This window comes from Chiloscyllium plagiosum, chromosome 26 (assembly GCF_004010195.1).
Source record: "Chiloscyllium plagiosum isolate BGI_BamShark_2017 chromosome 26, ASM401019v2, whole genome shotgun sequence".
Lineage (NCBI taxonomy): Eukaryota > Metazoa > Chordata > Chondrichthyes > Orectolobiformes > Hemiscylliidae > Chiloscyllium > Chiloscyllium plagiosum.
The window spans coordinates 33,578,928-33,603,051 of NC_057735.1; the positions used below are offsets into that span (position 1 = coordinate 33,578,928).

The 24,124-nt window shown below is 39.7% G+C and overlaps 1 protein-coding gene across 4 annotated transcripts in view; it reads left to right on the forward strand.

Annotated features, from left to right (window-relative positions):
- The window catches only part of nav1b (neuron navigator 1b), a 638,783-nt gene that overhangs the window by 516,631 nt on the left and 98,028 nt on the right, over positions 1–24,124 (forward strand). For all 4 annotated transcript variants that reach the window (XM_043716841.1, XM_043716842.1, XM_043716844.1 and 1 more), the window contains one exon: positions 9,762–10,464. In XM_043716841.1, the coding sequence (XP_043572776.1) occupies positions 9,762–10,464 (703 nt within the window). The remainder of the gene's footprint in view (positions 1–9,761; positions 10,465–24,124) is intronic.

Sequence of the window (24,124 nt, forward strand, 5' to 3'; positions counted from 1 at the left end):
GTGGAAGAGATGCGGTGGAGTGCATCGTCGAACACGTTGGGGGGGAAATTGCGGTCTTTGAAGAAGGAGGCCATCTGGGTTGTACGTTTTTGGATCTGGTCCTCCTGGGAGCAGATGCGGTGGAGTCGAAGGAATTGGGAGAATGGGATGGCGTTTTTGCAGGGGGCAGGATGGGAGGAGGTGTAGTCCAGGTAGCTGTGGGAGTCGGTTGGTTTGTAGTAGATGTCCGTGTTGATTCGGTCGGCTGGGATAGAAATAGAAAGGTCGAGGAAGGGGGAGGGAGGAATCTGAGACTGTCCAGGTGAATTTGAGGTCGGGGTGGAAGGTTTTGGTGAAGTGGATGAACTGTTCAACCTCCTCGTGGGAGCACGAGGCGGCGCCGATACAGTCATCGATGTAGCGGGGGAAAAGGTGGGGGGTGGGGCCAGTGTAGTTGCGGAAGATGGACTGTTCCACATATCCTACGAAGAGGCAGGCATAGCTGGGGCCCATGCGGGTGCCCATGGCTACTCCTTTCGTTTGGAGGAAGTGGGAGGATTGGAAAGAGAAGTTGTTCAGGGTGAGAACCAGTTCCTGTAAGTGACTTCAAATGAACGTGCTCTTGGATTTTAGATGAAATATAATAGAGTGAAGCTTGAAATGAAGAACTGTGGGAAGAATGAGAGTTTGGAATAAATGTGAATGTTAGGAAGAAATCCTATTTCTAAATGTTTTGAAAGGAATGAACACTACTGGTGCAATTAACAATGTATTGGAAGAGTAAGTAGAATCACAGGTTTCACTGAACAATGGATTTGATATCTGGAGTAACCTTGGTAATCTTACTGATACAAATCTAAATACTACTTGGGAAAAATGTTGCCAGCCCTCTCCTACCTCCCAATAGGTTTTCCAAGTAGCCGATCTTCATTTTATAAGGCAAGAAACCAAATAAAAGCCATGTCATGTATTCAAGTCAATAAACATAACTTTGAAGTTGGCTGAAGAAGGGCTCATGCCCGAAAGGTCGATTCCCCTGCTCCTTGGATGCTGCCTGACCTGCTGCGCTTTTCCAGCAACACATTTTCAGCTCTGATCTCCAGCATCTGCAGTCCTCACTTTCTCCTTGAAGTTGGCTAAGTCAACATAGAAGTATAATCGTGCATCATCTTAGTCTGTATGAATCAATAATACTGTTGTGAACTAAGGATGTGGGGCTTCTATTAATTTTAAATTGACAAATAGTGGTCTTTAGTTTACTATTTTCCTCTTAATCTTTAGCTCATGGTTCCTGTCATACAGAGTTTAGTAGGGAGCACGCTGTAGTAAACACATCAGATGTTTTGCAGTTGGAATCAAGAGCGATCTCTTTTTTTAATGGATTCTCTGGATGGTTGAATGACTTAGCCAAATTCAAAGATATGCTTATTGATTTGAATACATGAGATGACTATTATTCAGTTTCTTGCCTTACAAAATGAAGATTTGCCACTTGGAAAACCTACTGGGAGGCATGGAAGGGCTGACAACAACATGTTTCCCAAGTAGTTAGATTTGTATCATTAAAGTTACCAAGGTTCCTCTAGATATCACTATATATTTGTTCAGTAAAGCCTGTGATTCTATTACTCTTCCAAGTCTACTTGGGGGCAATAAACGAAGCATGTTGGTCGTGATCGAATGTTAGTCCATCATCAAGCATGCGTCCTGTTATTCTGTCTATGAAAAGGCAGCACAAGTCCAAAATGAGCTCTCATCAAATCCAAGCCAATTGTGTATGGAATATTGAGCCCTCGTGCAGTCAGTTCACAGAATGTTTGATTGGCAAATGCATTATAAAGGTAAATGTGTTAGAACAGACTAATTGGCTTCCTTTATTTAGTATCTGCAGAATAAAGCTGCTATAGATAAAATAAACATCTTTCTTCATTTTATAGTTAATAATCTAATGTTTTATACTTTAATGGATTACTATCTTGTGATTTACCAAGTGGCGTTGCTTCTCTTTATATAATCTATACATCATGTAGTAATGAATTTATGACTGGAGGAACATTTTTAACCATCTAAGCCATCATCATTTGCATGGGTTTTGATGCAATGTTACACCTCAGTTGGCCACATTTTTAGTTATAACTTGTTCAGTCATTTGCATGTAATGGTAAAGTCACTGATTTATATTCCCATTTAGGGAGCTATAGTGCAGGTCAGAAAAGGATCTACAGGACAGTAACATTGGTTCTTTAGCTTACGCTTCTTTTCAAAAGGCATTCCTTGTTGGAGGTCCAACTATGAGTAATTCACTGAATAGCAATTAAAGAAATCTGAAATCAATCATAAAAATCTAACATTAACAAACTTAATTGTTGGTTTTGTTCTTTTGCCCTTAAGGGCTTTCGCAGTGATTAAAACTACAGATTTTCATCAAGTATCTTTGTTTAGATAGCTGCATTAAATCGTATTAAACCAGTCATCAATATTGAAATGCCAACGGTGTACTTAACATACCACTTTTTTTTCTCTAAATGTCATCACAGGAGTGTGAAATGGGAGAATGTTTGCAACTCGAAGGTCAAGGATAGATTTTCTCCATTGACAAGTGAAGGGATGACCTATGATCTGATTAGTTAAGGCAGAGAGATAATTACAGAAAATTAAAGATAAGATGGTGCCACCATTCCTTCACTTGCTATTCAGGTGTTGACACTTTCCTCTCACTATTTGACACTTTTTATCACCTGTAAAGACTTGTTATTCAGCCTGTCGATTCTCCACTCACACTGTGTGTACTACCATTTGACACTCTTGATTACCTAGAATTATCTTGCAATGATCCCTCTGCCTTTAAATTCTGTGCCTGTGTGTTTCCCTCCACTTCACTTGACGAAGGAGCAGTGCTCCGAAAGCTTGTGATTTCATATAAACCTGTTGGACTATAACCAGGTGTCGTGTGAGTTCTGACTTAGTCCACCTGAGTCCAACACCAGCATCTCCACATCTTGATTTATACCGGTCAGTCTCACTGCAAACAAAACATAATTCTGTCAAGTGGAATTTGTTCATTGCCATTCACTCAGTTTTAACATTGACATAGTCTGCCAATGTCAGTAGTGCATTAGTTGTATTCGAAGGCAAGAGTAACCTAGTTGCAGTGTTGAAGCTACCATCTCTTTGGAATGGACATTAGCTCAAGCTTGGAGCTGCTAGCTACATAGATTGCACAAGGTTCCATGTGTTCTGAATTTAAAGGCGATTAGGAAAATTACTGCTTGGAAACTATTTCAATTCATGAAAATTATTTTAGCCACCCACAATGTTTCCACTTAATCTTCGGTTGTTAATTTTCTTAATTCATGAAACAGACTGCTGCCATTGTTTTATATCTGTATTGTGCCAGTGGTCATTACATATGCTCTATTGTGCAGCTGACCATAAAATTAGGTGTTAATCGTGTAACACTTACAGCACAGAAGTTTGCACTGCTAATGCTTTCATTTTCTCCTGAGAGGAAGTAAATTAACATAAAATCTAAACATTGATCATCGTCCTTTCAGATCCTAAATGTTAATATCTACCTGATGCCCCCATTTTATCCATAATTAACAACTGAAAAAGATGCACACTAAGTGTGGATACTGGATTTCAGCCACATTCAGCCTTATTTTGTAAAACACGAGGAAGTTATGACTATATTAGTAAATACTAAAACATATGGCCCCACGTGCTATATTTCACAAGCTAATTGGTTAAATTACATTTTAGAGTTAGAAGCACAAGGCTCTGACTGAAATATAAATCCTCTTGTTTAGGCTGAGGCAAGGACTGGAAATTTATTTTTTCCACGTTCAAATGTGTTTGCTGCTTCCAGTGCTAACATACCCCTGGAGCAGGATGCATAGGACAAAGTTTTGTTGAGGGTGTTAACAGATACCAGGAACAACCACAGGGCAGGTGGCAGTGTAGTGGTACCAGTAGTCCAAATTCCCAGACTAATGTTCTAAGGATGTGGGTTCAGATCCTACCATAGCAGATATTGAAATTTAATTTGAATAACATTCTGGAATAAAAAGCTAACCTAAGGTGGGAGCTTATCTAATTCATTAATGTCCCTTCCCTCCTTACCTGATCAGGCCTGCATGTGACTTCAAGCCAACAGCAATGTGGTTGACTCTTAGCTGTCCCTTGGGCAGTAAATCATCCCATGAACAAATTAAGGAAAAATAAATGGAGTATCCATACTCAATCCTGACTTAAGGGCAGCATTGCCATTTTGGAATTCAGTGCTCTAACTCCTGAGTGCACATAGTTGAACATATCGTCAATGGCAAGACATTGCCCCCACCTCTGCCACAATGGTGATGCCCCATAATGCACTCTCATTCCTGCACTTGTACTCTTCCATAAATATTACCAACACCTGCTCCTATCAGAATGTAACTCCCCTCTTCTCCCTTTTAAGTGTAGGCTAAATGCAAGTGATGCTATGTGTGCAGCTGCTCACCAGAACATTAAGTACCAGTTGCAGGCAGCAACCATGCAAATTATTACAAAGTCAGTATGTCTCCATTAGATGCAATAGGCACAGTTTAATTATCCATCTTGATCCTGTGTCTATGTTTTCAGAACAATAGCATTTTGCCCTTGAGACATTTTCGATCTTGTTTTGCAGATCATGGGATCCCTTCCATTACATTCCATTCCTCCAAATGTGTGGTATCACCCTATTGATGTCTTCAGCCAAATTATGTTTGTTATAAACAGCTCTCTCATAATCTAGTGCAGAATTAATGCAGGATTCTTTATCCACAGTTCAAATTTCAAATTATTTTAATTTTACATCGTTAAAATTTTGGGCCAGTGAATAATGCTGAGGTTTCTTTTCCTTCCAAATGTATTTGGGCCTGTCGGCAGTGACTCATGTTGTTCTATAGTCCATCGAAGCTTAACAACTTACACTGGTATCTTACCTAAACAGTCTTTTTCTAGGTGAACCAATACAGTGATTGTTTAAATCTTACTCTGTCATGACAGTTACTAAATGCATACTTAGTCATGCATTTATTTGACACCCAAGTATATATTTACAGTAGATTATTGGGAATCAAGCAAGACATAGAATGTGGGATTCATCCATTTTCCCCTCCATTAGCTCACATTTGTTGGACACTTGCAATCCCAAGTCAGTTTGGACTAGGAAACAAATCTGCAGCATTATGACCTCTATATAATAGTGGCACAACTCACGTCTTCAGAAACAAACTATTAGTGTTAAAATTATATATTTTTTTCATAGATGGAGTTTCTTAGTGAATTAAATTAATGCGGTAGTGATTTTTTTCTTAATTATGAAGAATTCAAATTATATAAAAAATCTTGGCATGTAACTTCATGTTTATAATCATAAGCTGTGCAGACAGATTTAATTGAGCAAGTGGAGATCCTTTTGTGGGTAGCACAGCTGTAGATCACATCCTGAAATTTCACCAGTCAGGAGTTGGATAATGTACAGCCACCAAACTGGGCACTGTTATCACAACATCCTCCCAAGTCCCTAAAACATCTTAGCTCATAGGACCACACCTGGTTGTCCTAATTCTTTGCGAGGGAGAAGTGCCGAAGTTCTACTGCACATCTAATGTCATTGGTTTCCCAAAACCAGGCGAAGCCTGAAAAATGTCCATCAAACTACTGATCAATATCCTGACCTTCCCTAACTCTGTCTATAAGGTTTACCTATGTGGACAACATTTGATATAGTGTGCAGGCACATACTTTCCCTGACCTGGACAATGCACTAAACACCAATGTTACAAATCTGACCAATGCACTGTGCCTAAAAGCAAGCATCAGTAAAACTGCCTAAAACTTTCTCAATGCTTGATCTAAGAGGCAATTGAACATTTGCTGGATCACCAGAGATGGAAGCACATTCCCCACCTTGTTTATCTATGTGTCACCTTTTGTCAGAACTCTTGTAAACAGCCAGCACTTCGTAAAAGCTGCAGGAAAAAAAATTAAACACGATACAGCTCCTCAGGAAACTGGTCAGTACTGCAGCAGAATCAGAGGCCAAGACCCAGAGGACCTCTGCTCTTTCCATCACTTGCCTAACTGTGAAATCCTGTGCCCCAGTGTACCCATCTCAAACTTATCAATTTACAACTGAACTCAATGCACAGGTGCCCTGAGACCAACTCAAACCCGTGTCTGATTTCCAGTCCTGAGCTGGAACATTCTCCTTAGGGAAGAACCACCTAAGGCCTATTCCAACTCTATTCAGTGATTCTCTCCACCAGCCAACAATTGTGTATGGGTAAACGTGCCAAGGAGTTCCAGCTGAGGACCTCATTGGCAGGAGAAGACATTGGCACACAATCACTTTCTCATTATAGTGCCCTTTTTAAAAAGTGTTTTGATACTGGCCAAAGGCTTCTGTGAAGCCACCCAACATCAGTGGGGTCACCAAAACCACCCAGGCAGCTGCAGTGATACAGTCCAAACCATAACTCATTGTCAAGGGAATCAACTGTCTATACTTTAGAGTGAGCTTAAAGAACTCCATCTAGCCTTTGACAAGGTGTTTTTTCTGTGGCTACGCACATGCTAAATAAGGAAATAGCTCTAATTGTAACACTTTAATCTAGATTGATTAATGGGGTTGAGAAAGTAAATGAATCAAATTTTGCTGTGCTATTGATTTAGCTTGTTCATATGATTGGTTCCAAGTAGAGTTGAAGGATCCCTTGAAGCAGAATTTTTCAGTGTCTTACAATTTGAGCCACATATGATCTCAACATCCATAAGTGTATTCACAGTGCCTATTAATATCAATGGACATACACCTTTCTGAGTCTTTAATTAGTTTGGCTATACCGTCTAAAACTACTTTAGTTGTAGATGCATGAATATGTACTATTCTCTTTATAACATTGCATTGACCACACCAGGCATGGTCAGTGAGCTGTGAATATATCTGGGCTTACTTGGTCTGCATTTTAGTTACTTTAGTTGAATTTTAAAATAGCAAACTTTTAGTTTTAAATCAAATCAAAGGTTAGCTTACTATGTAACTATGGCTGATGGTTAATATTTATCTAATAACTTTATCATGTGTTAAAATACATCTAAAATTAGATTTAGATAACAGACACTTAAAAAGACCAGGTGAAAGTGAGGACTGCAGATGCTGATGATTACAGTCAAGATTAGCGTGGAACTGGAAAAGCATAGCAGATTAGGCAGCATCAGAGGAGTAGGAAAATCGACATTTTGGGCAGGAGCCCATCATCTTAAAAAGACTAGTCCATTATCATTGCAAGCATGTTACTTGTAGATTGACTTTCTAAATATGAAGGTTGAATTCAGCAGCTGTGATGGCATATTTGGAGGTTACTTGTTTGTGCGCACTCAGTAAGCTCCTTGGTCCTCACTAGTTCTGTGGCTACAACACTTTCAGGTTGCCTGTACTCGTTTGGCAGAACTTATGGCTAATTTCTGCAAATCTTTTTCTTATGAATTGAGAACTTTTTCTATTTTTTTTCCTGATTTATATTGTGTTTCAAAGACTTCTTGGGAGTTCTGTTTTAAAATATTGTGTCACAGAAGTATCTGGATGAGTACTTAAAATGCCAGAACAAAGACAATGAACCAACTGGATGTAACTGGCATTAGTGTAGTTTGGTGTTAGTTGGTCGGCATAGATGTAGTGGGTTGAAGGCCCTGTTTCTATACCGAATGCTTCTATGATTCTCCAGATCAACCTTCCTGACAACTCTCTTATTCCATCTTTGTCTTTAAATTGGCAGATTACATATCCAGTATAAGTACTCTGAGCAGAAAATTGCTTCCAGTTAAATGTTAGGAAGATCAAATATATTGTCTTCATTCCCTATAACATACTCCATTTCCTCTTCCTATCTGGGGCTGACCTGCTGCAGCTCAGTTTCATGACTGACTCAGCAATGAGATTTCATCCACAAAACCACACAGTCACTAAGGCTTCTGATTTCAATCTCTTCGTACCCTTATTACCTCCAGATCTGACTATTTCAATACGCTGCTGGCTGATTCTCCATATTTACCTTCTACAAAGCTGGCGTCACTTACAATTCTGCCTGTGTCCTTTCTTGAAGTTGTAGTTGTTCATCCATCACTCTTGTGCTCACTGACTCACACTGCCTTCCTGTTAAACAGTGCTCAATCTTACAAATCTTAACCTTTATTCAAAATCCCTCTATTACTTGGCCACTTCCTATCTCTGCAGCTTCCTCCAGTTTTACACTGGCTGAGATATCTGTGCTGTTCTAATATTGGCATCTCAACACCCTTAATTTTAATTGCATCACCACTGGTAATTGTGTCTCCAGCTGTTTAGACCCTAAGATCTGGGATACAGCCTTAAACACCTTGACTCACCTTTCCTCCTTTTGAGAGTTTCCTTAACATTGGACCTTGCTTTTAGTCATCAGCTCTAATCTCATTATATGCCTTCATGATGTGCATCGTTATGCAATGTTTCTGTTCACTACTAGAAAGTACTGATGTATTATTTTTAGGTACAAAATGCATTATGTCATCCTTTTTAAAATCCATTTGCCACTGTTTTGCTTAATCCAGTAATATCTTGTGCTTTCATTTACATCACTTATATGCCTTTATGTTTGTGTTATTGATAAACTTGGATGTGAGGCTCTCTATCCTATTATCTAAGTCATTAAGAAGTACAGTGAATAATTCAGACTCCAATAAAGGACACTCCAAATCACAATTTGCTAATTAGTCTACTTGTCTGTTTTCCCTGTCTTCTGTCACTTGGCCAATTCTTCACCAAATCAATAATTTACTTTAAATTCCACACACTTTCATTTTAGCAAGCAAATTCTTGAAAGTCTTAATGGAATGCCTTTGAAGACCCATACAATTGCCATCCATAGGCATTTCCCCATCTATTACTTCAAATTTCTTCAAATGTTCAGTCAGGTTTGTTCGGCATGACCATTTACAAATTCATGCTGGCTCTCTCTGAGCAGCAGACAGTTAAATTTGTTCAGATACGCTATGCTGGATTTTCACAGTGAGAGGTGGATCAAGTTAGGAAAGTTCATGTTTAAAGTGCTTTTGAACATTTTGATGGAATTGAGTCTATAATCCCCGAAAGCTGTGCAAACCGTCAAGGGGTAACAGATTGATTGCCGTCAGTAGGGTGACTGATTGCCAATGCTGGCTGGTTAGAAGTTGTGCTCACATACCTGACACTTTGACCCAGTTGAGGAGAACGTGAGGTCTGCAGATGCTGGAGATCAGAGATGGAAATGTGTTGCTGGAAAACAACTTTGACCCAGTTGTATTACAACATCTTCGGCGGTCTTGCCTTCAGCAATAGTGACTAAAAGCAACTTCACCAGTGGCACCTGTGCCACAAATAACTTAAGATTAATAAAAATAACCATTTTGAAGAATTGCTCGCTATAAGGAACAATCAATAGATCCTTGCACATTATTTGACCAATTGCAAGCAAGCATTTTTTCCATTGCTGTTGTAATAAGGAAAAGAAATTCCTTTTTAGAAAAAGCTGCATATTGAAATAAGAATAGCAGGTAAGTGCAATAAGAAAAAACATTGAGAACTCTTAGTAAATTAGTGAGCTTTTGGTGAGGGAGTTCTAAATCCAACCTGAACAGTAGATAACAAGATGTAATATCTTGTGTTAGCAGTGAAAATCATTATATTGTCTGTATTTATTTAATTTATTTCTCCTTCATTCTTTCTTTTGCGTTTTCAGGTAAAATTGATTCTAAAGTACAAGACAAAGGAAAATTGGCTCTCAAAGGAACAACTTTGCAAAGATCTTCATCTGATGCTAGCCGAGACAGAGTTGGAGAAACACGCAAACCTCCATCAGGCATTTCAAGACCTTCCACTGGTGGATCTTTTGGTTACAAGAAGCCCACTACAGGCACAGCAACAGTGATGACATCTGGAGGAAACACGGCATCAACAACAAAAACTCAGAAATCTACAGGCATCCCTGTGAAACCAACAAACTCCAGGAAAACCAGCCTTGATGTTTCCCAAAACCACGATGGCTTTATGTCATCAGGAGCGAGGACAGCTGTGCAATATCGTAGCTTGCCACGTCCAGCCAAATCAAGTTCTGTTAGTGTCACTGGTCGCGGAGGGGTAAATAGGCCTGTTAGTAGCAACATTGACCCAAGCCTCATTAGCAGCAAGCATGGAAGCATCCCAGTTTCTCGACTGAAAGAACCCTCAAAAATTGGTATGGGGCGAGCAAATTCAGTGCCAGTGAATCAAACTGATCGTGAGAAGGAGAAGGCAAAAGCAAAGGCAGTTGCTTCTGATTCTGAGTGCACAACTACATCAAGTTCTACAAAGGCCTCTCCAGCTCCAGAAAGTCACAGTAAACCGCAAGGAATGCGACAGCAAAGTTCCAAATTCTCAGAGATATCTTCTCCAACAGCACAAAGGTAATCTGGAGGGATATTTAGATTTATGTAATTGGAATAAAAGTTTAGTAATGTAATTCACATATTGCATGCCTTTACTTAGTGTATTTAGTATCCCTGTAGTTCGGTTAATTATTCACAATCATAATTTTCCTCAACATTTTGTTACATGTTCTTAAAATACTGGAAGATGAACACAATTTTGAGTTACTTCAAACCAGATTGATTCCCATTGTTGTTCTTTGCTTGGTTTCTGGTTTTGTCTCAGATGGCACCTACCTTGATGGCTCACTATTATCTAATTTGTAAGGATTTCTCCAATCCCCTGCACAAATTGTTTTTCTGTATTTTCCAATCAACTTCATTTTGTAATGCAGAAAAGGAACAAAACCTCACAGAAGGATCTGCCATGTGAACAACCAAGCCAACCATTAGTTAATTGATAGTTATGTATATTGCAGGTCCAAGTACTTCTGTATCATTAAAATATAGACAGTACAAACTGAAAATATTCTCGTCTTTGCATTCACTATCGTTTAGTACAGGCAACCAAACAATCAAGGGCACAAAGAACAATGCAATTTTCTGACAGTGATCATTTGTTGTTAATAATAGAACCACGAGATTTTTACATGCCTGATGTAATTGTCTAAATATGTTTTCTTCTATGTAGCATTTTCTAAATGTCTCAGTTTGGTCAGATTTGAATTATAAGGGCATTTCTGATCCAATACACTTGGCACTGCAAACCTATATTAGTTACATGAACAAAATAAGGGAACGCTCATTACTTGTGGAGCAAATTGTTGGTGAGATGCAAACCATTTATCATTTAAGATTTATTTGTGATCATTGTGAATTGAGCGTATTGTGGCGTTCCTCAACACATGCTTTTTAGTCCATATATACCACTGGGGTTCTTCATTTCCTTGCACAATGCAGATTTCCTCTGTGGTACTGTTTTAGAATTGTATTGTTACTTAAATTAATTTTTGGAATGTGGGTAGAACTGGTTGGGTCGGTATTTATTGCCTTTCCCTAGTTGCCATTAAAAATAGTGGTGAGCTGCTGCCTTGAACTGTTGTAGTTCATTTAGTATAGATAGACCCGGTATGACATTAGGGATGTGTCCCAGGGTCTGGCTCTGCAACATTGAAAGAATAGCTATTATATTTCCAAGTCATGGAGGTGAATTGCTTTATAGAGGAGGGGAGCTTGTTGGTGGTGGCATTCCTATTTATCTATTTCCCTTGTCTTTCCAGATGATAGCAATTTTGGGGTTGGAAAGTTCTGTCTAAGGAGCCTTGGAGTATTTTTATATCTTGTAGATGGTTGACACTATTATTACTGAATGTCAGTGGTAGAGGAAGTGGATGCTTTGAAAATGCAATGCCACTTTCGTGGGCTGCCTGTCCTAGATGGTATCAAGCTACTTGAGTATTGTTGGAGCTGCACTCCTCTAGGAAAGCGAGGATTATTCCATCACACTCCTGAATTGTACTTTGAAGATAGTGGACAGGCTTTGTGGAGTCAGGAGATGATTTACTTGTAGCAGGATTTATAGCATCTGACATGCTGTAGTAGCCACAGTATTTGAATGGCTCTGGCAGTTTCAGTTCAGATTTCCAGCATCCACAGTACTTTGCTTTTTCTTGCATGGCTAGTTCAGTTGAGTTTCAGCTCAATGGATGTTGGTAGTGGGAGATTCAGCAATGGTAAACTCATTGACTGTCAATGGAAGATGGTTAGTTTTGTCTTTGATGGAAACAGTCATTGCCTAGAAGTTGTGCGGCAGGAACATCAATTTCCATCTCTCAGCCTAAATCTGGATATAGTCTGGGTGTTACTGTATTTGGGCGTGGACTGCCGCAGTATCTGAGGAATTGCAAATGGTGCTGAATATTACACTATCAGCAGCAAACATCCCCACTTCTGATCTTGAAGGAAAGATCATTGAAACAATGGTTAGGCCAAGGCATTAATCTGAGGGACTCCTGGAAGGATGTCCTGGAGCTGAAGTGACTGACCTCCAACAAACTCAACAATTTTCATTTGTGCCATGTATGACTCCAACCAGTGGAGAGCTTTTCTCTGATCCAAATGATACTAGAAATGTTGCATGAGAATTTACCATAAAGAACTGCTGAACCAAATGAGCCACTCTGGCAGTTTGAGATGTAGCTGCTAAAGTTGACACTACATTGAATAATCTATGATGTGGAGGTACCAGCGCTGGACTGGGGTGGACAAAGTCAGAAGTTGCACAACACCAGGTTATAGTCTAGGTGAGGTCTGATGAAGGAGCAGCGCTCTGAAAGCTTGTAATTTCAAATAAACCTATTGGACTATAACTGGTAACATGTGACTTCTGACTTTGAATAATCCAGTACACAGTGTGATGATGATCTATCCAAACACTGGGTTTCCAGATGGTGCTAGGCTCAGCATATGTAAATCTTTGCTATCTCACATTTTCCAATTTTGTTCTTGTCATGTGGGAGTCACTGACACTAACTGTAGCATTTGTGACCTATCCCCAGGTGTCCTTGGTGGGTCTTTAGGCATTATTGCACTCTGGTAAAAGTGGTCCCATAATATGGTTAAGCACTTTCAAGATTTTGATTCAGCAATAATGACAAAATAATGAACTGTTCTGTGTAGTTTGTGTCTTTGATGCAAATGTATGGTTAATGCTATTCCCACGTAGCTGTTGTCCATGTCCTCTAGTAGTAGAGGTTATATGGTTGGGCGCTTATGCTGAAGAAGTGTTAAGCACCATTGGGAATAAAGCAGGCAAATGCATTCTGCATCAGCCATAAAATATATTCCCGTTTGCATACAATGCTGTACAAAATCTTTGAGGAACCCAGTTATTCAATATGCTGTCACCAGAGACTGAACTCTGAGATTTAAACTTGACACTTGACAGAAAGAAAATATGGTCATTTTGTATACTTAGTTCTATTTGTGAAAAAAAGAACAATTTGAACGACAGTACTTGGGCTTAATTAAAATAAGTTTGAAACACAGACCAAATTAAACAGGGATGATGCCATGCTGCAAGAGATCCCAATTTTTTAGATTTAATTAAAATTAAGGAAAATCAGACCAACTTTTCTTTAAACTTTTCCCCACCTGTTTTCATCACTACAGTCTGCCTTAACAACAGTCTCCGAGTTAATTACAGCACAGTAGGAGCCCCTTGAACCTTTGTCAAACAAAGATACCTTGGACTCAATCAGTCAGTGGTAATCCCCTGACCTTCTCCTGTGCCCTTCTAAGTTTATTTCCTTCGTGCATGTAAACATAGAAATCATAGATTGTTTCTGCTACTATTGAACTCATAGGAGGCACATTCCCAGTCGTTGCAACTAGGCACTTAATTAAATTCTTCCTCTCGTGTCCCTTGCATCTCTGAAATCCTGTATATACGCAAAAACTGAAGTAAAAGCAGCAATAGCTGGATGTACTCTGTAGTACTTGAAGGATATGTGCAGAGAGAAGCAGCGAAAAGTTCAGATTGGTGATCTTTGGAACTCGGAGTTAACTTTTTTTCTCTCTCCACACATCCCATTAGATTTGCTTTTAGTTTCCAGCATTTACTAGTCTAATTCATTCTATTTTCCTATTTTAAGAAGTGAAATTGCTCAGCTTTAATTCCATTGCATGAGGCAAGGTGGCAATTTGAATTTCACCATCCTCCTATTATGGCAGTAATGGTGGATTGTCTGAAATATGCCAGTTATCTTGAATTTCAGCATTGTAAAAGTATTTTATGTCCCCTTGACTTCAGCTTTAGAAGAAACTGCATTTATATTGGAAAACATAGTACCTCTCCAATTTAATGGTGTCTGAAATGTCAAAATGGAATATGACAATATTGTTACATTATGCAGAAGCTGCATTTGGTGAAGTTGAGGATCAAAGGCTGGTCAAAGGAAAATTGGAACAGAGGAGTGTGGAGAGAAGAAATGCACAGATGATAGCTTCCAAAGTAGCTGGTTGAGTGATAGGTAGGGATGGGGGCCAAGATGCTTAGAGTAGTTTTTGTGATGGACAGAATGTGGATTTACAAACTCAGACTGAGGACATTTGAAGTTGTGAGCAGACTGATCCAACTTGAGATAGCAGCTGGGAAAATTAATGTAAGTAGAGGTAAAGTTAGAGTTTTTGATGACTGTAGCTTTAATCTTCCCATGGCTAAATGGAGGAAAGTTCAGCTGTTCCATGATGAAATATTAAGGAAACAACGGAACAATTGAGGCAGTGGAAAGATTGAGAGAGGTGGAGTTGGGTGCCCTGCAACCTATGTGCAGAATCTGAAATTATTTTGGACATTTTTGGCATGATGCATCCAATAGATATTGATGAGGAGAGTGCCAAAACCCTCAGGACCTCACAGCTAATGGTGCGACAGTGGGAAGAAAAGGTATTGCTTGAAATTTCTTGACAAAATTTGTTCAGAAAGAATAGACAAGGTCAGCCCCACTGAATGGAATAATAAAGAAGAAACATTGGAAGGTGACAGTTTGACAGTTGAAGTGCCATATGATCATATGAAGAGAAGTTTGTTCTCTCTTTATCTATTTCTGGTAAATGAAAATGGGAATGGATTTCTGGTTGAGCTGAACTATTGGTGTAAATTTTGCACCAATCTGCAAGTTGGAAAGGGTGGCACGGTGGCTCAGTGGTTAGCACTGCTGCCTCACAGCACCAGGGATCCAGGTTTGATTCCAGCCTCGGACAACTGTCTATGTGGTGTTTGCACATTCTCCCTGTGTCTTCATGGGTTTCCTCCTACAACCCAAAGATATGCAGATTAGGTGAATTGGCCATGCTAATTTGCCCATAATGTTCAGGGGCATGTAGGTCAGGGGTAAATGAAGGGTAATAGGGTCAGTGAATAGGCCATGGTGGGTTACTCTTCAACAGGTCGGTGTGGACTTGTTGGGCCAATGGCCTGTTTCCACACTGTAGGAATCTGATAAACTTCAAAGATTGGCTGATTGAAACAAATGCATGCACATTGTACAGGAAGTGCTCGTTGTACAGGAAGTTCAGGAAGCTGATGCTCTTTGTTGAATCTGGATTGATATTCATACAGAAATGGGTAGAAATATAGTGCAATGCACGCACTAGGTATTCCAAATTTTAAGAGGACTAACCACTCATTAATTAAGATATTGGCAGAGACTGCTCAAAATGGTGCAAAGCACTTTGTACAAGTTACATCTCTATGGAGTGAAAAGTGGGAGCATACTTCCACATAGGTCAAAAATACTTGGGGTTACTTCTGTCCCAGATTAATCCACTTTCACATTGCATCACCATGAGTAACTTTCTTGAGCATCTATAAAATCCAAATCTGTTGTTTTTTTAATTCTTTCATTGGACGTGGGTGTTGCTGGCTGGCTAGCATTCATTGTCCATCCCTACTTGCCTTTGAGAAAGTGACGTTGGTCTGTCCTCTGGAACTGCTGCAGTGAGCATGCTGTAGGTTGACCCAGAAGGCCTTTAGGAAGGGAATTCCAGGATTTGAACCCAGTGAAAGAACTGTGATATATTTCCAAGTAAGAATGACGAGTGTCCTGAAGGAAAGTATGCGTCAGTGTGGCAGGAGTGAATGCTTGTGGATGTGGTGCTAATCAAATGGGCAGCTTTGTCCTGGATGGTGTCAAGCTCTTGAAGTTTGTTGGAGCTGCACCCATCTAGGCAAGTGCAGAATATGCACCTTGTACAGGCTTTGGAGAGTCAGGAGATGAGTTACTTGCCACAGTATTCCTAGCCTCTAGCCTGTTGTTGTAGCCACTTTATTTATGTGGTGAGTTCAGTTGAGTTGCTGGTCAATGGTAACCCCCAGATTGTTGATAGCGGGAGATTCAGTGATGGTAAACACCACTGAATGTCAAGGGCTGGTGGTTCGAATGTCTCTCATTAGGGATGCCCATTGTATGAATGTTACTTTTACTTGTCAGCTCAAGGCTGGATGTTGACCAATTGCAGACATTGTGCAATCATTCACGAACATCTCCACTTCTGACCTTTTGATGGAGGGAAGATCATCGATGAAGCAACTGCTGATATTCGGGCCTAGGGCAGTACCCTGAGGAACTCCATCAGAGATGCATTGGAGCTGAGATTACTGTGCCAGATGTGACTCCAACCAGTGGAGACTTTGCCCCCTGATATCTATCAGCATCAAATGATTTACATTGGAATGCTACTGTAAATTTTAATTTGTGACTTTAAGGAAGATAATTTTTGAATTTACGATATTTAACTTCAATTATGTATGAATATAACATATCCAAACACTGATTAAAAATAATTTGTGAAATACTTCGGACGGGCAAGGCTTGAATCTAGATCTTCTGGCCCAGAGGTAGGGACACTAACATTAGGCCACACAGCCTTATTGTGTATGAATGTGGTGGTTTGGAAGTTAAACTTCTAATTGTACGCTTCTGGTGCCATGCGATATACTTCAGACTGTGATGTGGATGTACATTTATGAGCTAATAATGCATTTCATGCTGTTGAAAGCTTAATTGACCTAATTGAATTGGATTTTTCATGGAAATAATTGTATAATGCTGTTGAGGTTGGAAGTTTAAATTAATGGATTTCTGGCATAAAATTAGTGTGTGAACAGAGTATGAGCACTTAATGTACTTGGCTGAAATTCTTCTCAGCACCATTTATTGCACATCAACTCTGAACAGTAGAGGAAGTATTTTCTGATTAATGTATTAACTATAATGGTGTAGCCTCTGTTTAGCTGCAAATGGGAATAGTAAGGAAGTGTGGGCATGTAGTCTTGGGATATATGCTTTCTTAGCAGTAAGTGTTTGGCTTAGAATATTGAGGTCAGTTTTCAATCTTGGGTCAGATGAAAGAAAACTTTCCCTCAGGTGTTCCCTGTGTTGTTGCTTTTCAGGAATGCCTTCTGCATTAAGTGCTAACCAGACATTTTAATGGGGCAGGGTATTGCAGTTCCATCTTAAGGATGGAAGCCCTGCCTATTGAGAGCTGCCTTTCAAACAGTAGGCAGCTCTTCAGTAGCTTGGCAGCGCCACTGGGAGGTAATGACGGATATTGGTAGTACACCCATTGGAAGGTCAGCTTGCTATCGCCCCAGGAACTGGTGGAAGGTAATGGGAGGAGAGCTGGGGATATTGTGTCGAGGAGAAATGGTGGTCAGCAGCAGGGGTTGAGGGTGTGTTTTCCAAAGCTGTGATCTTCGATCTTGCAGTGCGGGCTTTGTAATTCAGGCACCCGCATGGTAAGTGCTTCACCCTTTCCTCAGTAATAATTGTTCATTAGTTGCCCATAAGAGGACCTCAATTGCCAGTGGAGTGGGAATGCTGTGGAGTACAGTAGGCTTTCCCACCACAGACTTCATCAGGGTAGGAGTGGGAAAGTGGTTGGGCTCCCAACTCCATTCTCTCTCTCTCTCTCTCTCTCTCTCTCTCTCTCTCACACACACACACACACACACACACACACACACACACACACACACACACACACACACACATTCACTTGGTTAAAAGCCACCCATGCAACCAGACTTGCCAGGGGAAGGGCACGAAATTCCCAAGTCACTATTTGTAAAGCCAAAGCTGTTGTTTTGCTTTTCAACTTGTCCTGCCACCTTCAAAGCTTTGAACTGTACTCCTAGGCTTCTTTGTTCACTTCACCTCTTTTTATTCTGTGCCATTTTCACTTATTTTGCCACTCAGTATTTTTACTAATGCATACCATTTCATTCTGTGTCATGTGTTGTTCATTTTACTAGTCTACATCATGATGAAATTTGTTTCAGTATCCTCACTGTTTCTTACATTTCCAAATTTTGAACCATCTGCACATGTGAAAATTATGCCCTGCATAGTCACTAATATCTCTTGAAAGAAACTGTGGTCCGAATATTAGGCCCAGGAAGTACCAGCTACACTGTCACCATTAGTCACTACTGCGATCTTTTATCCAATTTTGTATTGATGCTGCCACTGCCCCTTTAGTCCTAAGGACTTCAATTTTGCTTTTTTATGTTTTCTTTCTTATGTTAAACTTTGTGGAAGGTATCTTTGAGAAGTCCATAAACCACATTTCCCTCACCAATCTGTGTTTTCATGGTTTCAGACTAAAGTCATAGGTATTTGAAATTGAAAGATCATTCTGTGTAGAAGTACATTTAACTTTTTAAATAATAAACGGTGCATATGAGTTTCAAAATATTCAAGGCTGTAAATTATGAATATTCAGTGTTTTTATTAACGTCAACAGTATCTAATACAGTGCAGCCTAATTCTTGCATAGTAAGTTTGTCATTTAAAATGATGCAAAAGGAAAATTCCCATATTCTGTTACGTTCTTTGAATAATACTTGATTTTCCTGTGGACTATAGTTTTCCCTTGTGTTCCTTTGGCACAGTTTCCATCATAGACATCCAAGTAAGAACACATAAAGTATGGAAACAATTAAACTGTTAAATTGGCTTGCTCCAAGATTTGCTTGTTAATGGACAAGAGAAAATAGGAAACAACTGGAAAGTAAGCACAAAAGGCAATCCAAAAACTACCCAAGAAAATGGAAAGTTTTTAAAAATATTTTCTTTCCACAAGACTTAACACATCAGCAGCTAAGCCCTGAAGACTGGGTACAGTGACCACAACGCACGTCTAACTCTTGGCCTGTTAAATGAAGTGCAGGAAGGACCGCTTCTTCATGATGCCTCTCAATATGATATCTGTATGCAGCCAACTCTAAACCCAGTATTGACTGACCGCACAAGTGCTACCACTTAAAGCTAAATTGTGCCTCTTGTGTGGGAGATGCATTGTGGTTAGTGTGAATGCTGTGAGGCCTCTGGGAGGAGGAGAAAAGTTGAACATGGGAGCAAACAGGTCTTCTGGCTTCCAGTTGTAGCAGGGGTGGCCTTGATGGACCAGCAACCAAACTATAAATAGTTGGTAACTATTTCTAAATGGGGTTGTCCATTCTTGCACTGAACCTCACACAGATGAAGGCACATTAAGAGAAGATCAGCTGGATCCTTGAACTGTAGAATACTAACACTGTCACTAAATTGATGTGAATGTCACAATCTTCCTAGTCTACCAGAGTCTGGCGGACATTCCCATGGAGTGTACCTGGCACCTCCATGGATGTCAATTTCAAGCTCTAATGTCAGCACCAAAAAAACAAAGATGAGCTTGAGAATGTAGCTCAGGGGGCAACACCTGGGTTTGTTTCCTGTCTTCCTCACATTACACTCCAACTGATCTCTCCAAGACATGTGCTCTGCTTTCCTGGGAATCTTGGGCTTGGAGCCAACAAGAGGGAAAGGTTGAGGGGAGCAGCAATTTGATCATTTTCAAATAATCAGAAGATCTGGGCAATTAAATCCTTATCCAAGTTTGATTTTGTTGCATAGCCTGATTATATAATCATCTATTACAATCACAGAATTTTACAATAGGCCATTTGACCCATCATGTCTAGACTGGCTCTGGAAAGAGCTATGCAGCTAGTCCCACTCTCCAGCCTTATCTCTGTGGTGCTCTATCTTCATCACTTTATTAATTATTATCATATGCACTTTGGTAGCTATAAATAACCATTCATTTAAGCTGATTGCCTCCTGCATGAGATCTGTCATCACATGGCTTTGGGGTGATTCATGGCTCCTTCTGTCACACTGTTCCTTTTTTGCAAACCTTAAACATATGTAAGTGTGTAACCTCACCCAAAGTGTCATACTGATCAGACAGGCATGTGTGCTTTTGAAACTTACTAACCAGGCTTTGTGCTTAGCAGTAAAGGAACAGTGCCCACCCTTCACAATACTGACAGCTGTCAACAAGAGATTGTGCTGATATTTAAACTGACAGTTGCTGCCATTGTGCTAATAATCCAATCCAGTGCCATTTTCAGGTGATCAGGACAACGAACAGCAACACTCTATAATCATTCAAACTGAGCTTTTCTTACTGATGCTTGCAGGGTTTAAACCAGGAATTGTAAATTTGATTAAAATTGTATACAGAAAACAAAGTTCTGGAAAGAAAGATGTAACTGAGAGATATCAGAGAGACACTTGAAGTTTTTGTTTAAGAAAAAACTAACACAGCTTAAATTCTGAAACAATAAAATGCTGCACTTGTAAAATAACATTATTAAGAGCTATTTGTGCTGACAATAATTAAATGATCATGCCATTAAAATTCATTTGCATCCCAATGCTTTTCCAGCAGCGTTCATTAAATAACTGGTGAGTAGTGGCACAACTTAGGTTGGTAGAAATATTGAGGTCTGGTTAGAGAGGTAGCAAAATAATAGAGGTGCAAGTTAATGTGGAGCACAATTTGAATATGTTTAGGTTTAACTATGTGTGTGCATATTCCAGAAGTTGCTATCTGATTCACTCCGTAATAATAACAATGAATATTATTAGCATCATCGTTACTCTTGATGCAAAGTCTGGTGTATTTTCACTCTTACCATTAGTTTCACCTATTCTCTTTGCCTTCACAAATAGTAGGATCAACAATACTAGTTTAACCATTGCCACCTTGGTACTGGAACCCAGCCGCCACCTTCATCATTCATTACCTTTATCATGGATGCGCAATAGCAGCTGTGTGTACCATCTGCAAGAAACAGTAACTCACCAAGGCTGCTTTAACTGTGTCTTCCAAACCTATGACTTCCACTGCTTAGACGAGCAAAGGTAACAGATGTACGGGAGCACACCACTGGCTAAAACATCCCCTCCAGGTCCTACATGATCCTGACTTGGAATTATATAATTATTTCTTCTGTTGTGTTTGGGATTCTGATCAGCATGGACTAATTGGACTGAAGGGTCTGTTTCCATGCTGTATGACTATGACTCAGTGAACTTTAGGTGTCCTTTTGTCTCCAGTTCAAGGCAACTACTCTCCTCCACCCCCTCCAAGGCAGTTACAAATGAGCAGTAGACTGTGGCCTAGCCAGTGACGTCCACATCCTATACATAAATAAAACAAAACCCTTAACTGCTAAACAAACCAGCAATGTAAATGCTGTATTCTATCACTTGATCAGGTAACTTTAAGGACACACTTCCTGCCATTTAGGAAGGAGCAGTGTAGCTGAAGTTTTTGTTCTCTCCAAGCTCAAGGACATTGAGTTTGCCTATGCTGGGCCTCTGCAGTCATGTTCTTTTGAATGCTAGTTGAAGCAACAGCCTGATGATCCAACTGTGCCATAAGATTCTGACTTACCTTTACGTCAATGCCTATTCTTGCCATCTACTGGCCAACCACTTGACAGTGATTTGAGTCGGTCTACAATGTTTGTGCTTATAAGTCTTCACTGTGCACCAGAATGAAGCTAATATTGGTCCCAGATGTTGGAGATGGGAGAGTTAGAATATAATTCAGTATATGATTATAAGTTATAATGGAAAGCCATGTCATATTAATAGTGCAGACTAAACTCTGTCTATAGTAGGCACAGCCAAAATCGTAGCATCTTTCCTGTCAATCCTCAGTATGAAAGTATCAGGAACATTTATAGCAAAACAGAAGGCGCAGAGAAGGGGGAAACCTGCCAACTAATTCCCTATATCGTTAACATCCTGATTCTGGCAAACACACACATTGGACTAAATTTAACACTCTCCCAGTGGCAAATTTGGTGATTTAGAAATGGAATGTTTAATTGGGTAATGTCTCCAAATTGGAAAATGTTTCCAATAAAAAACAAAATTTAAGACTCATCCAACTCATCAACTCAGTATGAATTATCATTTTAACTACAATTGGGTTAGTTGATGTATCATGGTTTGCCATTCAGTACCATTTTGGCAGTTATAAGTTTTCAAAGTGAAGATTTAGAAATAAATATGAAAGACAAAACATGGTCAATAGCTGTTCTATATTTTTACCGTATTGAGGTGTAATGGTTGGAATCTCATGCCTCTGTAGTAATGGGTTATGGGTCGTGTGTGTAACAATGTGGTATGGAAGGAACATGATGTGTGTCACCTATTTCTCTTTGCTGTTTAATATAACTCAGTGGCTATGTAGGGGTGTGGGGCTGGCGTGACTATGCTTGAGCCAATTATTAGGGACTTGAAAGCGCTATCTGCTGACTCTGACAGTAAAATTGTTTTTAAGAAAGAAAACAGGAGGGGTTTGCCGCATGAGAAAGCAAACTCAGAATGTTGAGGATGGGGGTTCCCCACTAGTCAGGCAGCCTGTATCCAATGTAAGGATGCATACACTCCAAAGCTGGAGTGTTAACCCTTTGTTTGAACACCCCCACCCAACCTATTATGCCTTTCATCCCTTCTCTTGGTGCCTGCCCAACTAGCCCTGGCAAGGCCTTCCTGCCTCCATCAAGTCTCCAGTATTGTTCCTGCTCAAGGACTGACTACAGCCTCTGGTCTTGGTGCTGCTATTAGAACTGGATAGCTGCTGCCTGTCTAATTGGCAGCTCATCCAAACAGGACATCCTCTCCCATGTGGGCAGAAGCACGTGTTTGCATTGTGTCTCATAGACTGCAAGAGCTCGGTTCTGCATTGCTGACATTACAGCCACTAAGTGGAGTCTCCCCTTCAATGTAAAATTCAATAAGCCTACCATGTCAAAAAGCTGTGTTTATAACATTAGGTTAGTCCATTGTCATTATGAAGTTCAAGGTGCATTTTGAATACAGTTAAGAGGATAACTGTTGTATGACTCTTAATTAGGAGTCCTACATAAATGGAGTACACAAAACACATTTCCCAGCCAGTGTTGATTCACAGTACAAGATGGGGCATTATTTATGTTCCACTTAGAGTGTTTGTATGAAGCTGGCTGCTGTCGGAAATTTAAGTTACTTGATGTGTAAAGGAGATAATTCATTTTTATTACTCCCAAGAGATCAGTCTACTAATACATAACAATAAATTACAAGCAACTTTTATACCTTGTCCTGTGTGTCGTAAAAATGATCTCTCCTTTTCTATTAATACATTGTTTTTATTTACGAGCAGTTTTAAATGCATAACCTTGCTTAAAATGTTGTGTTTGCTTTTTTTTATACAGTTCCTCTAATGCCTTCATCGAAGTGTCTTGCTTTTGTCTTTTATTAACTTACTCAAGGAGTCCTCGTGTTTGAAACTTTGAACTTCAAATTATAAAACAACTACAGTTTTCCAATGCCAAAAATCAATGTTTTGGGATATGGTTTGTATTTTAAATCGAGCAAGGCATACTATCCTCATTAGTGGACAGCCTCAGTTTCTAACCCCACAAATGCTTCCTGGTACCTTTACAACTGGGTGCACAGGATTGAACAAACAATATAGACTGTAGAGCAAATATGTTTGGTCATTTAAGACTCATACACTAAATGCAGTAGATGCGGATAACATTTCAAAATGTTGACCATCCACACCTGGCAGTACACTTTGTTTTTGTACAGAGGTTATAAGTTCACTGCCATTTCTAAAGGGAATTAGAGGCTACAAATGTCAACATCTACGGTTCGTAATAAGAGTTGAATGAACTCTGCCTGACTATATCTGTGCAAATCCTGTACTGTTGAGGCCTAATCTTAGCACTTCATTTGACATAAAGCATTCTGGATTACTTTATTCTTCAATGTGTTCTAAATTTATTTATGCAGAAGTACTTTGCTTT